This window comes from Lipophrys pholis (assembly GCF_963383615.2).
Source record: "Lipophrys pholis genome assembly, chromosome: 6".
NCBI classification, from domain to species: Eukaryota; Metazoa; Chordata; class Actinopteri; order Blenniiformes; family Blenniidae; genus Lipophrys; species Lipophrys pholis.
Genome location: NC_137629.1, coordinates 30,845,400 through 30,861,489, shown reverse-complemented (window position 1 = coordinate 30,861,489; position 16,090 = coordinate 30,845,400). Strand labels below are relative to the sequence as shown.

The 16,090-nt window shown below is 43.4% G+C and overlaps 1 protein-coding gene across 4 annotated transcripts; it reads left to right on the top strand.

Annotated features, from left to right (window-relative positions):
• The first annotated feature begins 1,613 nt into the window (after positions 1–1,613).
• On the top strand, positions 1,614–15,549 carry LOC308111135 (NLR family CARD domain-containing protein 3-like). Of its 4 annotated transcripts, none has more exons than XM_080465903.1 (12): positions 1,614–1,787; positions 6,191–6,291; positions 6,392–6,529; positions 6,900–6,972; positions 7,070–7,262; positions 7,404–9,198; positions 9,282–9,455; positions 10,152–10,325; positions 11,384–11,557; positions 12,022–12,195; positions 13,179–13,225; positions 13,318–15,549. In XM_080465903.1, the coding sequence occupies exons 1-12, from the start codon at positions 1,746–1,748 to the stop codon at positions 13,896–13,898; spliced, it is 3,666 nt and encodes a 1,221-aa protein (XP_080322029.1). In that variant the 5' UTR covers positions 1,614–1,745; the 3' UTR covers positions 13,899–15,549. The 4 variants fall into 4 exon arrangements, with proteins under 4 accessions (XP_080322029.1, XP_080322032.1, XP_080322031.1 ...); XM_080465906.1 differs by having other exon boundaries at positions 13,186–13,225; positions 13,318–13,459; XM_080465905.1 differs by lacking the exon at positions 1,614–1,787 and adding an exon at positions 3,617–3,663.
• Positions 15,550–16,090: the final 541 nt, after the last annotated feature.

Here is a 16,090-nt window from a genome sequence, read left to right as displayed (position 1 = left end):
GTCGAGTTACACTGATTTATAAGATTACATTACATATTGTGGATATTTCATTGGATTGAGGATGTTAGTAAAACGACTTTAATAATTGTTTTTACCTGCATTCAATCTCATATTTCAGCTTTTTCCTTCTGCACCGATGATTGATTGTTCCAGCCAATATCCAAAGCGTCGTCGTATAAAATCTGCTGACGCCTCTTGAAGTTGCTTTTCAACTAAATACGGTTTCAAAATTGAAAAGGCCGCTGGTGCACCAGGGGTGTTTGGTTCACGCAAGCAAAAGAATCCCACACAAAGCCATTGTGTTTAGTTTGATTGTATTTCACCTCCAGCAAGCGAACAAGGGAGCCATTGTCTCCTGTTTGCCTCTCCTGCTATAAGCCCACGCTGGTGAATGCTGGTCCTGAGCCTGCTAAATAAACCCCAGGTACCAATAGCAGTAGTTAATCATACAAATTAAGGCCCACAGATGAGAATATATCACAAAAGACTATGAAATAGCTCCCACACCTCAGGAATTTCACTGAGGTCTGAGTCTTCCTTTCTAAACGCACATGATTCCAAGCTGAAATAGATAATTATTGATTTAAGAAAACAAAACAAAACCCTGCTCAGTTGTCTTACCAGTGATTAACAGTGGATATTTCTAAGTACAACTGACCCGTGACTCTCATGTGGACTCACTTTGCAACACAACTCATCATTTCTTTTCTTTATTTATTTTTTTCAGTTTGAAAGTCTCTGTTTGATTAATGTTCTTGTCAAATGTGACACAGTTCTTTTCACTACCTCAGACACCTAAAATATATTACTTTTTTTTTTTTTATATACATAAAAATCCAATATGAAAAATAATGATTGTGCTGAAGTCATTTAAATGCTGTCTTCGTTTATAAAAAACACACAACTTATCATTTCATTTATTTCTCATGAAAGTGTTTTGGAGACGGATTGAACTGTAATATGAATATTCTTTGCAATTGTTTGCTGGATTAGATGTTTATCCTGCTTGGTGAATGGCACAATGCCATAATAATAATAATAATAATAATAATAATTTGTTAGTGCCTTTCATACAGCCAAGGTCACTTTACATTACATGTTAAAATTGCAGTTAGAAACAAGTAAAAACTTATTAGTAGTAACAAAACAAAAACATAGACTGGAATAGTTTGAAGAAGAACAGGCCTGTGTTCAGAAAGCTTGTTGATACAGTCCTTGACAAACCAGCTGCTCCTGGGTACAGATGCTGATGTAAGACTGCAGAGACTAAAAACTCATTTGTCAAAGTGAAAGTGAAAGTCAAAGCATCATTATTAATTCTCCTGTACATACACGACACACAATACTCTAAACAGTTCCTCAAGCCTCAACCTAACTATAGCGGAGACGTAACAAAATATAGAATTTAACCAAAACATATCACTCAAAATAGAATAAAAAAAAATTTAAATAAGAATATAGAGAATACAGGCAGGGGAAAAATAAGCAACTATGGTGTCAGTCTGGTGGTTAGAAATCCTCCTTCCATCATTCCATGTCTTCATTTTCGTGTGAGGGCGTGTATTTTGTAAGCACACGCGCAGAGAGTCCACCCACGCGCTCCTGCAGGGTCCCGGCACTTTCACTTCCGGCAACTTCATGACGCAGCGCGCCGCTCAGTCACGAGGAGTCCTGCACAGTTTAAACATTCCTGACAGCTGGAAGTCTCCGGGAACGGATTTTACGGCCGGAGGAGGGAAGAGGAGATGCGGCCCGATGACTCTGGTCACTTCTGTCCGCCGGTTCAGGTAACTAAAATAAAAAAAAAATAAAACATTTGAGAAGATTTTAACCCGCACGTATTTTGATCAAGGATATTGGGGTTGTTTTCACCCCCTCGCCGTTATGGATGCAGATATAACCTTATTTATTTACTGTTTTTCTGTGGAAATGTTGAAACTTTAAAAAGTTTTTGGTGTTAATAGTTAAATGCGTCATTAATCGTGTTACAGCGTCTGGAAGGCGGGACCTGCGTCCTGTTCTGGCTTCTGATTGGCTGGTGGCGCCTGTCTGTCATGTAGAGAAGGAGCCCGAAAACAGGAAATACAGGAATTAAATTGAAGATGTACAGACACACAGAGACAAAAACATTTCAGTATCAGCCTGATAAGATATGGAAATTGATCTGAATTTAAAATATGTCCAAAGATAATCTATTACTGTTTTGATAGATGTATAGATAATTTGTTATTTGGGCTGTCAGTCATTTAAAAAAAATTATACATTCGGTCATTGTACAATTTTTGTAAATAATCAGGATTCATTGTTGTTCATCTTTATTTCAATGATTTAATCTTTAACCATAGAGCAGTTTTCCATCATTGAAGAGCACAAGTAAAAAAAAAACAACAAAATAAAATTATAAAGCCTTTTCTGTTGCATAGGAGACTATTACTATCCCACAATACCCAGTCACCAGTGATACAATATATGGGGCAAACACCAGCTCACATTTTAACGAAAACATTGATTTCTTAACAATTTTCTTAAGAGTAGCGGCCATAACGCAAAACATAGACCCCGAGGCCATACGCTAGCTTTTGTCTTCAAACCATAGTGTCATGGTGAGTTTGTACAAACACCCACAATGCAACAGCTTTTAAGACATTTCACTGTATTTGGCACCATAAGGTGCCATTAAAATTGGCTTTATGTTGAGAGTGTATTCATTTTTTGTAGGAATTGTTTAGTTTTGTGTCTGTGTGCAAAATATAGATATTTTCATCACGTATACTCTGTGCCACATCAAAGAACATCTATAGAGTTTTGATTTAAAGGTTATTATGGCACTATTTTGCCGGTCTGGCCTACTCAAAGTGAACTTGAGCTGATTGTGGTTCCTGAACTAAAATGAGTTTGACACCTGATGTACGCGCTTGAAAACATCGAAACCGGTCCGCATTGTTCAGGGTGCTGACGACTGGAGGAGCAACACTCGCTATTGCTCCACAGTTCCCTGAACAATAAGATTCAACTGTCCAACGAGTGCCAAGTCTGGTTACTCATCATCAACATATGCATATTACCGGTACATACCTGACATATCAGGCCACTGCATTCCTCAGCACAGTTTACTGCTGAATTGTACTAAACAACGTCCCCGTTACACAGAAAACTAGGTACAAATGATCAAACTCAGCTTTGCACAATGAGGTTTCACGACTCCATATGAACCCTTTTTTTTTTAGACTTCCTCACTTGTTCTGCTTTTATGTGAACGGTTGCACAACACTTGATAAGAACATCTATTCTCATTGCTATAGGTTTCACAGACGAAGAATGCAAACCGCATTTTAAAGTGGCACTAAATACCACGTATTCTCAGTACCTCTTTCTTTTGGCTCAGTGGTCTTCATCTTTGGCATTTTATGAGAGGGGAAGTCAGACGCCAATGATTTGGCTCAGAGGAGCAGGGATTTATGGTTTGAAGGATGATCAGGTTCCCATATTTGTTCTGTAAAATTCTATCATTTAAGTATTAACTTTCTGCTTCACTTCCTGCTTCTTCACTGCGGTGAGTTGATATTGTACAGACGCACAGGAAATGGATGTGTCGTTTCAAGCGTTACGCTGCGGATAAACTGATGATAAAAACTTGGTTTGTGCGGGAATGTACCATCCGAGGTGAGGCAGACAGACATAGAAAGGATGTTATGGTAAATCAGATGTAACCATCCAACGCTCATCAGAAAGGGATTTTGTTTTATTGGCTCAACTGCAACAACCAAGAATCCTTCAAGCACTTAAGACATTTGTTGTTGTTTAGCTTATCTTTGACGCATGTGTCCGGGGGATTTTTGAATCTCTTGCGGAATAGAAACTGTGATGAAACTTTGCTTCTGGAGGCGATCAGCCACGAGAATAGAGAGAGTAGGGGTGGGAGGCTTTTCTTGTGGCAAGAATGGGAGGAAGTGAATTCCTGATTATCATCTTGTCCTGCGGTACTCGCCAACCTCTTCGGGGATTTCCAGTCGGCTCACCGCCGGCTGGAGATGCAGCTGGTGAGTGTGTAAGCGTCTCCGTAGAAAGGTGGTAAAGGTTGGAGGAGGAGAACGTTCAGAGCTCCGCTGTGACGCTACCAGGTCAACAGTTATCTGCACCAACAGAAATCAAACAACCTGGTCCTTCTGACTCTCTCCATTACTGACAGGCCACTTCATCTCCAATCGAATGGAGCAATAATAACCTTTTAATTAAAACTTTTAAGTTTTTTTTTTTTTTTGTTTTTGTGCAGGACTAAACAATTACTGCTAAAAATTACAAAAATCTCAACAGAAATTTTAATGAAATTTTCGAGTAAAAACAATTAAAATACAGTGAAATGTCCCAAAAATATAACTGTTGCATCACTGGTATCTTAGCTCAGGTGTCAGTGTTGTGTTGTGTCTGCTGCTCTCAAGAAATTAAAAAAAAAAAAAAAAAAAATCAATGTTTTCATTGAAACGTTTACAGTTTTCGTGGAGTTTGGACCGGATTGGAGCCTCTTGCGTGCCGGTTTTGGCCCATGGGCCTTATGTTTGATGCCCTCATTACAGGCCATGTCATCATCGGTACAGATCAGGCGCACTACTGTCACGTCTTCTTTCACATATTTTACAATTTGAACAGCATGAAGGTGGACAGCGGCGAGTCAGAACGTAGCCCTGAAGGGGGCGGCGAGTTTCCTCACAAGATGATCCGGTTAAATACAGAGCTGAAGTCCAGATTCAGCGTCTGACCCTTCAAATGTTCTCAGCTCGAGCTGAGTGCGGAGGCGAGCCTCTCATGACGGGTTATCAAACTGATATCGGTGGAATTAGGCGGGAAGTCTGAAGAAAGCGTGGTTGTTTAGCAGCCGTTCAGCACAGTTCTTGAGCCGCTGTCCTTGGTTGTCTCATGCCCGTTGAGCATTTATTCCTCTCCTCCGGGTCTATAACCATGTCATGTCATTCCTGTAATCTTCTCTATCCTTTCATAACCACATTGTTCTCCACCACTTCTTCTTCTTTGACACAAGTTACTCTTTCTGGTCCTTTCCTCGACGCTATCTAACCAGGATATTTCTCCATGCATGACTGCGTCGAAGGCTGCGCCTCCCTGAGTGGCTCATATGTTCCAAATGTATTTTTAATTCCACCTTGAGCTTCCTTTTTGCTTGTTTCCAAGTGACTCCCAAGAAGTGGTCTATAGCGTTGGATACCTACGGCCATGATGTGTTGTGTAAGTTTAGAATCATGTGTCCGTGTCGCACATCCATTTAAGGCCGGGGCGTCAAAAAATGAGCCAAAACCGGCTCGCATGAGGCTCCAGTCCCGCTCAGGAACAAGACCACGCAAATTTAAAAAATAGCAAAGTTCATCAGGGGGAGTTTGTAGAAACACGCAACGCTTATATAAGCTTTTTGGACATTTCACGGAATATTTTGCACAAGGTAGGCCTCGTGTTGAGAATGCAGTAATATTTAGACACTAATTGTGAAACATTTGGACTTTTTCAAAACTCTTACTCAATGTCCCTAAAAAGAAAAACTTTAAAGTTTAAATTTAAAAGTTATTCTGGTACTATTTTACCGGTCCAGTCCATTCGGGATGACATGAGGCTGTATGTGGCCAAATATTTGAGTTTGACGGTCCTGATTTAAAGCAATCCGAGCGGTGAGTCATGTAACCAATACTGTCTTAATGGGTTTGGAGTAATCAACAATGCTTTGGTGCATGTCCAGTTTCTAATCTCATCTCGTCTGCCTTTCAGACTGAATAATAAACAGCTTGAGCTTAAACCGGATACGACCTGATCTTCAGGGAGAGCACTACTGACGTTTTAAATACCATACTGTACTGTTGATAAGGAATCAGGCTGCTGTATGACGCCACCTAGTGGACAGTCTGTGAAAGTCCAGCAGCCTTTGTCTGACTGAACAAACATCAGGTGTTATCAATCAGTTACACTAGTTACACATCTCGTATCTCGGCTTCTTTTTGTTGATAATCATCATGTTTTCATATTTGATGACTTTTTGTTTACACACTAACTGGAGGGACAGGAGTGGAACTGTGTGTCTGAGATCAATTTCCTCTCTGTTTATTTAAAATTGTTCTGAATAAGTAACAGTACACTGAGCAGAAACAAAGCGGAGGCTGATCCCAGCTCACGTGTGTGTTTCTTTCTGCAGGTGGCGGCGGTGAGTCTGAACATGGGTCAGCATGAGGACACAGTCACTCCCTTGAAACCTGCTGAGACTGGGAGAGCTGAGAACCAGAATGGACTCCCGAGGTCAGACGTTTACCTGCGATTAACCTGGAGCAATATTTGTGACCCACAGCTTCACACACACACTTACAGGTCTGTGTGTGTGTGTGTGTGTGTGTTTCAGCTCTCAGAAGCAGCAGACACCGGACTCTGTTGGACCTGAACTTGGACTTGACTGTGGACCTGAACCCAGTCATGTGTCCGTGAAGAGCAGCCGGTCGATGGAGCCTCCGATTGTCTTCCGTCGACCTGTTTATGAAATGTAAACAATCAACATGTTTCCATCGAGCCATAACATTAGAATTACTGCCTCTCGGGTGGTGTTGGTGGTGTTGGTGTTGGAGGACTGCCGGGTGGTGGCAGGCGGTAGCACACAAAGACTGCTGACTCATCAGAATCCATACATTTTCAAATATCTAGCTACATTTGTGATTCCAGTATCTGGAGCTTCTTCTCTCGAGGGGAGATGTTTGCAGGACTGTAGTCAGATCTATAATGGTGGGGTCCTTGGGGAGGAGGAGGGGATCAAGACGGGACATCACCACTCTGCATCCATCTGATTGTGACTTCCTGCAGGCTTACTTCATGTTTGTGAAGGAATCATGAACATATGCTGATGTCTTCCCCCACAGAGACGGGATAGATGAGCAGCGCCCCGACGTCTCACCCGGTCACTCTGATCCAGACTGCCAGGACACTCTCAAGGTTTGTACAGATCACTTTAATGGCATGCTGTGCTCAGAGATCTCTGCGCTCCACTCTGTGGATCTGATGTTCGACTCCATAATGGTTTCCGTTTCAGCTGCTGGAGAAAAGCATCCTCACTTTCATACAGAATGAACTGAAGAAATTCCTGAGTCCAGATTACCCGGGATGCTCCGAGAGTGAGACGGAGGATGAAGATCAGAGGATCTGCAGAGAGGCGTTTCAGAAGATAGCACTGAGCTTCCTGAAGAGGGTGAAGCAGAAGGAGCTCGCTGAACGTCTGAAGAGCAGTAAGATGAACTGAAGCTGCTGGATTAATGACACATCTGCTGATGTCTCCACAGACAGGCGACCCTGCTCACACTGTCTCTCTGTAGAGGAAGTAACGAATGATTCGTTTAATTGTCTTTTTCCTGCGGTTCTATTTTCAGGATCCTCAGTTCCCGGTAAACTGAAATTCACCTTGAAGAAGAGGTTCCAGTGTGTGTCTGAGGGCATCTCTAAAACCGGAAACCCAACATTCCTGAAGCAGATCTACACGGAGCTCCACATCACGGAGGGAGGGACTGCGGAGGTCGACGAGGAACATGAGCTCAGGCAGATTGAAACGGCATCCAGGAGAGGCGACAGAGCAGAAACCAGCATCAGAGTGGAAGACATGTTTAAAGCCTCACCCGGAAGATCTCAACCAGTCAGAACAGTGCTGACCAAGGGAGTGGCCGGCATCGGCAAAACAGTCCTGACACAGAAGTTCACTCTGGACTGGGCTGAAGACAAAACCAACCGGGACGTCCACCTCACATTTCCATTCACCTTCAGAGAGCTGAACGTGCTGAAGGAGAAGAGGTTCAGCCTGGTGGAACTCGTTCATCACTTCTTTCCTGATACCAAACAAGCAGGAATCTGCAGCTTTGAAGACCTCCAGGTGGTCTTCATCTTCGACGGTCTGGACGAGTGCCGACTCCCTCTGGACTTCCAGCACACTGAGGTCCTGACTGATGTTACAGAGTCCACCTCAGTGGATGTGCTGCTGACAAACCTCATCAGGGGGAACCTGCTTCCCTCTGCTCGCCTCTGGATCACCACACGACCTGCAGCAGCCAATCACATCCCTCCCGACTGTGTCTGCATGGTGACGGAGGTCCGAGGGTTCACTGACCCTCAGAAGGAGGAGTACTTCAGGAGGAGGTGCACGGAGGAGGAGCAGGCCAGCAGGATCATCTCCCACATCAAGGCCTCACGGAGCCTCCACATCATGTGCCACATCCCAGTCTTCTGCTGGATCACTGCCACAGTCCTGGAGGAGGCGCTGAAGAGCAGAGAGGGAGGAGAGCTGCCCAAGACCATGACTCAGATGTACATCCACCACCTGGTGGTCCAGGCCAAAGTCAAGAAGGTCAAGTATGACGGAGGAGCTGCCACTGATCCACACTGGAGTCCAGAGAGCAGGGAGATGATAGACTCTTTGGGGAAGCTGGCGTTTGAGCAGCTGCAGAAAGGAAACCTGATCTTCTACGAATGCGACCTGACAGAGTGTGGCATCGACATCACGGCAGCCTCAACGTGCTCCGGGGTGTTCACACAGGTCTTCAAGGAGGAGAGCGGCCTGTTCCAGGGCAAGGTGTTCACCTTCATCCATCTGAGCCTTCAGGAGTTCCTGGCTGCCCTTCATGTCCATCAGACCTTCGTCAAGTCTGGTAACAACCTGCTGGAAGACCCCAAGACAACGTCCTGGATCTCAAACATCTTGAAGGAGAAACAGAAACTCCACCACCTCCATCAGAGAGCAGTGGACGAGGCCTTGAAGAGTCCGAGAGGACACTTGGACTTGTTCCTCCGCTTCCTCCTGGGTCTCTCACTCGAGGCCAATCAGGAGCTCCTACAAGGTCTGCTGACACAGACAGGAAGCAGCTCGCAGACCAATCAGAAAACAGTCCAGTACATCAAGGAGAAGCTGAGCGAGAGTCTGTCCGCAGAGAGAAGCATCAACCTGTTCCACTGTCTGAACGAGCTGAACGATGGTTCTCTGGTGAAGGAGATCCAACAGTCCCTGAGATCAGGACGTCTCCCCGAGGAGAAAATGTCTCCTGCTCAGTGGTCGGCTCTGGTTTTCTTTTTACTCTCCTCTGAGGAGGAGCTGGAGGTGTTTGACCTGGAGAAGTACTCCGCTTCAGAGGAGGCTCTTCTGAAGCTGCTGCCGGTCGTCAAAGCTTCCAGCAAAGCTCAGTAAGACCTCTGTGTTCTGTGTTCTGCTGGTTGTTTTGCTCAGGCTGCTTCCAAACAGAGTGTTTCTCTCTGCGTTTCTTCAGGCTGGGTGGCTGTAACCTCTCGGAGAGGAGCTGTGGAGCTCTGTCCTCGGCCCTCAGCTCTCAGTCCTCCAGTCTGAAACATCTGGACCTGAGTAACAACAACCTGCAGGATTCAGGAGTGAAGCTGCTGTCGGACGGACTGCAGAGTCCGAGCTGTAAACTGGACGTTCTCAGGTCAGATGTTTGGCTTCATGTTACTTTGAATTAAACATCTCTCCTGCTGTGACAGCATTTTGTATTTCCATTCACGTCTTAACTTGTTTTGTGTTTTCAGGGTTTGTGTTTTTCTTCCTTTCCGCTCTCTGTACCGCGAAGCAGGACTCACAGACTCTTTATTTATTGACCCAAATATTGCATATGACGAATCACAGAACCATCATGATCATATGACCAAGACACGAAGCAACAAGAAATACCAGGAAAATAGAATTCCAAATATTTTCTAGAGAGCTGGTTGGTTGGTAGGTGTAATACCTGCTCATGTTCAGATTGTTTACAAGGAGAATGGAAATATAAATACAGTACCTAAAAAGAGCCACGGCTGTATCAGTGAAAATCCATCGTCACTTTGACTTGATCTTGGTGAGCTTTGTAGTACAGATCTGTATTCTGACTGTGTGTCTGCCCCCTTGGCTTCGGGTTTTTAGATTTTTGTTCCTGGTTTTCCTGGTTCCTCAAATCAGACTTTGGTTGTGTTGCGTCACTGTGGAAATATTTCTCACGTCATTAATGACATCTCTTTGTCATACAGACTGGGTCGATATTCCTGCTTTTCTTCGCTCTTCCCGCTGCTTTGGCTCCGAGTGCCGATGTGCCGCCCCTCGCTGTTGGATATTGATATTTCGCTATTTTACTGCTTTTTGATTTCAGACTGAGCGGCTGTAAGATGTCAGCGAGGAGCTGTGGAGCTCTGTCCTCGGTCCTCAGCTCTCAGTCCTCCAGTCTGACACATCTGGACCTGAGTAACAACAACCTGCAGGATTCAGGAGTCAAGCTGCTGTCGGACGGACTGCAGAGTCCGAACTGTAAACTGGAAGTTCTCAGGTCAGACCACAGTACCTCTGCTCTTTCTTGTGGTGTCCAAGGGAAACTCAGACCTGGGACTAAATTCAGATCATCCACTTCAGAAACACACATCTAGTTCATGAGTCAGGCCGTCTCTCTTTGGAGCCTCTAATGAAGGTTATACAAACATTGCCACACATTTCCAATAAGACACTCTGGTCCTCTCTTCATATCTCTGAAACTACAGTAAAAACTTTTTCTACCAAGAAGAACGCCCAACAATATCTCGCTCACCGCCTGGGAATCAAACGTCAGGGACTCAGTTTGTGACTTGAAGCTGTGCAGCATTTATTTCCCATTAACTGCCGCTGAATTTTACTTTAGGCCCCATTTACACGACGACGTTCCTAATGAAAATACATCAAATGGAAACGCATCACTTCTGAGTTTTTGTTTCAGAAAAGTCTCAATGTCCATTTACACAGAAATGGAAGAACCACTGAAATCTACTGTCATTTACTGACTTCATTTCCTGAATATAAGACGCACCCACCAAATTAAAAGGAACCCGTTAACCCGTAAAAATCACCAAATTAGCCTTGTCATTGTTTAAGTCGCAGGGTTCCAAGTGAGTGAAAAAAGTAGCGGTATGTAGTTCCCATGTTTGGCCACTAGTGGCTGCTGTTGTATGTTGTATGTTGTATTTTGATTGGTGGAAACATTACAGCAAAGCCAAACACAAGTGGACAAGCCTACACTTGCCAACATGCAGGACTGAGAGCGTTGGTAATTAAATAAATTGAAAGGAGGCAAAGCCTCACACCCTTCTGTGAAATGTTGTTCTCTTAAATGTGGCCACATTCTCCACTCCATAACTTTTGCATTGAAATTAATTTTTAAACATTGTGATTACAAGGGATATTTTAAGTACTATTTTACCAATATTGCAGATGTTGTAAGCGTCTCCTCACATGTCATTTGATCATCTTGTTTGGTTCTTTCTTTACCCACAATGCTGCAGATATGTTTTTATCAAACTCGCTCACTGAACAATAGATATGATCGTGTCTGACTCTTTTTGTACATCGTCCCCTCAGACTGAGCACCTGTAACGTCTCGGAGGGAAGCTGTGGAGCTCTGTCCTCGGTCCTCAGCTCTCAGTCCCCCAGTCTGAAACGTCTGGACCTGAGTAACAACAACCTGCAGGATTCAGGAGCCAAGCTGCTGTCGGACGGACTGCAGAGTCCGAGCTGTGAACTGGAAGCTCTCAGGTTAGAAAAGAGTACCGCCTCTACCTGATAGACATTTGAATGAGCTGTATGGAAGAGTCAAAAACACGCTAAAGAAATAGATATCACTATTATCACTGAATATTATGCACTAGTAGGTAGGACAATGAGAACAAGAAATAGATTCTGACAGCAGAAACCACAGCAACTCAATGCTGCCACCTAGTGGTGGAAGTATTTGTAAAACATTATATACAGTACTTTTAATGAGTAACAAGTTCTCATTCTAAATCTCTATTTTTCTTTCTATATAAGTACTATTGGTACCTCAGTTTTTCTAGCAATGTCTTTATAACTCTATATCCCTCCACATATTTGTATATCTCAATACACTCACTGAATTTCTCTCTTTTCATCTGTATCGATCCCTTATCACTGAAATAACATGTTTAAATCTTGTGTATTTCCTGTCTGTGAGTGTATTAATCTGTGCTCTCTGTGCGCAGCCTGTCAGGGTGTCTGGTCTCCGAGGACGGATGCGTCTCTCTGGCTTCAGCTGTGACCTCCACCACCTCCCGTCTGACGGAGCTCGACCTGACTTACAACCACCCGGGAGACGTGGGGCTGAAGCTGCTGTCTGCTGCAGTGGAGGACCCGCACTGCAGACTGGTCACTCTCAGGTATCCACCCGGCAGTCTTCTACCGTCTTCGTCTCTCTACACCACGAAACTCGCCCCCTGATCGGCCGAGAAAAAGTCTGTCACCTCTGTCGTCACTGAGGTCACTCTACGTGAAGCGAGGCAAAGACAGGCCATGTGAAATCGATTGAAGTTGGATTCAAGTTAAAACCAGTAAACGACTAATGCTGCAAATAAACTAAAATCATCTGTGACACACATGAAAACTTTCTACAGTTATTCCACAAATACCAAACAGCCAATAGTGAAGGATCACTGCCCCTGTGTTTAGCTTTTATCATTTTCTTTCTTAATATATATTATTGTGAGCACTATAAATAGTGCTTTCTTTTAAGATTGTATGACAGAGGTCGCATTTATGTACGTTCGGTTTCTGTGTTTTTCGTCGTACCCCTTGCCCCTCGTCATTGTAAATCAGAACTGGTTTCAACTGACCTTCAAGTTAAATAAAGATGAAATGAAAATGAAATGAGTTACAAGGACTTAAATCCATTAAAAACCTGTCCAGAGTCCAGTGAAACCATTGAAATTAGACAGGAACCTGTTAAAACCATCCACAAACCAGCTGAGCATTTATTACGCAAGTGGCCATATTCCTTAACTTCCGATCTTCTCTAGTTTTCTTCCAAATTAATAATTTTAAACGCCAGACCGACGGAATATTGAAATATGTTCTGATGATACATTTTTACCCCCTTTGCCTTTCGTGAATCAGATGATGAATGTGAATCTGACGACTGCATTTAATGCGACAATACTAAAAAAAAAGTCTTAAAATACATCCCCAGTTTTTCAAGGGTTAATTTATTTATGTTTTGCAGTGAGAGTATGGACAATATTTTACAGAAATCCAGTTTTTCATGCCATAAAAGTTGAGTTGTGGTGAGCATTCATTCAAAGTTGTGACGTTAAAGAGGTGTAATGTCTGTGTTGGTGTTGCTGCTGATCTGTCCCCCCCCTTGCAGGGTGCAGCCGGCTGGCGTCCAGTGGTTGAGAGCAGATCTCTGGAAGTGTGAGTGTGTATTCATGCCCTTGATGGAAACAAAGCAGTATATTTTCCGTGTGCCAGTGAGTGACTGCGTCTGTGTTCATCGTTTCCTTCAGATTTCCGTCACCTGACGGTGGACAGGAAGACGGTGCACAGAGACATCGCGCTGTCGGAGGACAACAGGAGGCTGAGACAGGTGCCGGAGCCTCGGGACTATCCCGATCATTCGCAGAGGTTTGAAGCCTCACGCCAGTTTCTGTGTGAAGAACCTCTGAGTGGCCGCTGCTACTGGGAGGTGGAGTGGAGCGGCTCCGTCCACATCTCCGTCACCTGCAGCAGAATCAGCAGGAAGGGGAAGTCCGACCACTGCTGGTTTGGAGGTAACGACCACTCCTGGAGTCTGTTCTCCTCGGACGGAGGCTACTCTGCGTGGCACAATAAGAGGGGCACATCCGTCCCCTCCTCCTCCTCCTCTTCCTCCTCCTCCTCCTCCTGCAGAGTCGGAGTGTACCTGGACCATCCTGCTGGCACACTGTCCTTCTACAGAGTCTGCTCCAACTCTCTGATCCACCTCCACACCTTCAGCGCCACATTCACTGAACCCCTGTACGCTGGTTTTGGGTTCTGGTCCTGGTCTGTGGTGGCTCCTCCCTCCTCGGTGTTTCTGTGTCCCCTGGAGAGACATGATCTTCTCTAGACCCCCCCCCCCACACACACACACACACACACTGCACCCCACTGCACCCCACTGCTGCTTTCTATGGTTAGTTAAAGTTAACTATGAATAGAGTTAGATGCGGAGAAATATTTCCCCAAGGGAATAAATAAAGTCGGCTCGCTTCTAAGCAAAGCATTTAGAACAAACAGTTTTAAGCTGTTATTGATGTATGTGATGTTCTTTTAGTATCTCTTTACTCACAGTGTGAACCTGGGTGATACGCTTCTTTTTTTAAAATGTGAAAAACAAATTGTGCTCCACTATCGGCTCAGAAAACGCCTGCAGGTGATCTATCATGTATTTTTCTGTATTTACTTTCACACTTTATAAGTCTTGTGAGCGTATTTACTTGTTTTATAAGTAACATAATATTCTAGGTTAGTAGAAGACTATTTAATACTGTATATAGCTCGGCATTTATGTACTGTATGAGCTTGTTAAAGGAGGACTGAAAACCTCTGTCTTCAATATATGTGACTTTGCCCTGTTTAACGTCATTTCTCAAGATGATCGATAGTTTATCTGCCACGTACTGTTACATTTGTCTTTTTCCACATTATTTCAGTAAATTCCCCGCAAGCGGTTGAGCCGGGTCTGAAAGGGAAACACATCAAATGTACTGAAACTGCAGTGTGAAACACACGAAATCCTTTTAGTTTACCAGGTTGGTCAATTGAGAACCATGTTCTCATTTAAAATGACGTGCAGTGGGTGACAGAAGACTGAAATGAGGAGCAGACAAAATAAATAACAATCAGGAGAGTTCATATCGCCTGGGGAGAAAAACAAAACGTTTTTTTAGTATTTTATAAAGGCATAAACTAATATTTCAGTCAAGAAAACCATAAACTGTCTGAATTATCATAGGATCTGTTTTTTTTATTCTTTTTTTTTGATAATTATCACAATTATCATTTTAAAATAATATGTTTTTATGCCTCTGAACGTTACACTGGTGTTCTTGTTTGGCATTTTAAAGTTTAAGACAGTTTCCTCATAAGGTACAGATCTTCAGCTGACGGGACTTCCTGTATATGATGTTTTATTATCGATCCTCAGGCGGTAAAAGACACGTTGGAAACAGCAATTTAGAGGCTTTTACTGAAAGTTCTAGTTCTAGTAGATGTCACCATACTATGGAAATGCACAATAATAAAAAGTAATGAGATTAAAGACGGTGCAGGGAGAGGCTGGACTGATTGTAGCTGCAGCCTCCACCCAATCATATTAAACCTCAAAGAGTACAGAAACATAAATACCAGAGAGAGTAAAGTACTGTGAAGTGTATCTGATTACAGCAGGAAGAAAACATGAAAGAACAACAAACACATGTTGTGCTGGAGGTACTTTAATATTTACAGTTTCCAGAGAAAGGGAGTGTCATTACTTATGTTATTGTCACGTTATGTTTGTTCGTTTTTTTTTTTAAACCTTTGTTTTTCTTTCGTTGTTGGTTTTGTTGTTTTCGTTTCTAAGTTGCACATTTTCCAGGTTACTCCATATAACTCATCGTTAAGGCATTAATAAGCTGCTTTTCTTTGTCATTTAAAGTAAAAAGTACTTTGTTTGTGGTTGTATTTTACACGTGTTGAACCATGAGCGTAAATAAAGCATTTAATTTGTTCATTCGTAGTTCACTGTATAGTCAGACTGATTTTTATAGTCACAATGACTGTTACTCTGATAGTTACTCATTAAGCTTCACAGTACTTCTACTACACAGTTTGTACTGACTTAAGCTTGAGGGTTGTTTGGTCGGTGAATCAAAAAGAGGTGAAACTATTACCGCATGCAGTTTAACCGTTTCAGGCTTTTGGGAAGGAGGCAAGAAAAACGCCTGATCGAAGCTTTACTGGGAATCATCGTAAGAGATTAATGAGTTAAAAGAGTTACACACACACACACACACACACACACACACACACACACACACACACACACACACACACACAGAAAACAAAAGATGATATAACTTCGCCATCTAGTGCTGAAGTCAGCAATTAACTGTGCGTGCATCTGTGAGTGTGAGTGTGAGTGTGAGTGTGTGTGTGTGTGTGTGTGTGTGTGTGTGTGTGTGTGTGTGTGTGTGTGTGTGTGTGTGTGTGTGTGTGTGTGTGTGTGTGTGTGTGTGTGTGAGACAGTAATGGAACAGGTCAGCTGTATCAGAATGA

Coding starts and splice junctions, on each gene's coding strand:
- LOC308111135 (XM_080465903.1), top strand. CDS start 1,746: ATGCGGCCCGATGACTCTGGTCACTTCTGTCCGCCGGTTCAG. Junction 1,788..6,190: donor ACTTCTGTCCGCCGGTTCAG/GTAACTAAAATA, acceptor TTCTTTCTGCAG/GTGGCGGCGGTGAGTCTGAA. Junction 12,196..13,178: donor TGCAGACTGGTCACTCTCAG/GTATCCACCCGG, acceptor CCCCCCTTGCAG/GGTGCAGCCGGCTGGCGTCC.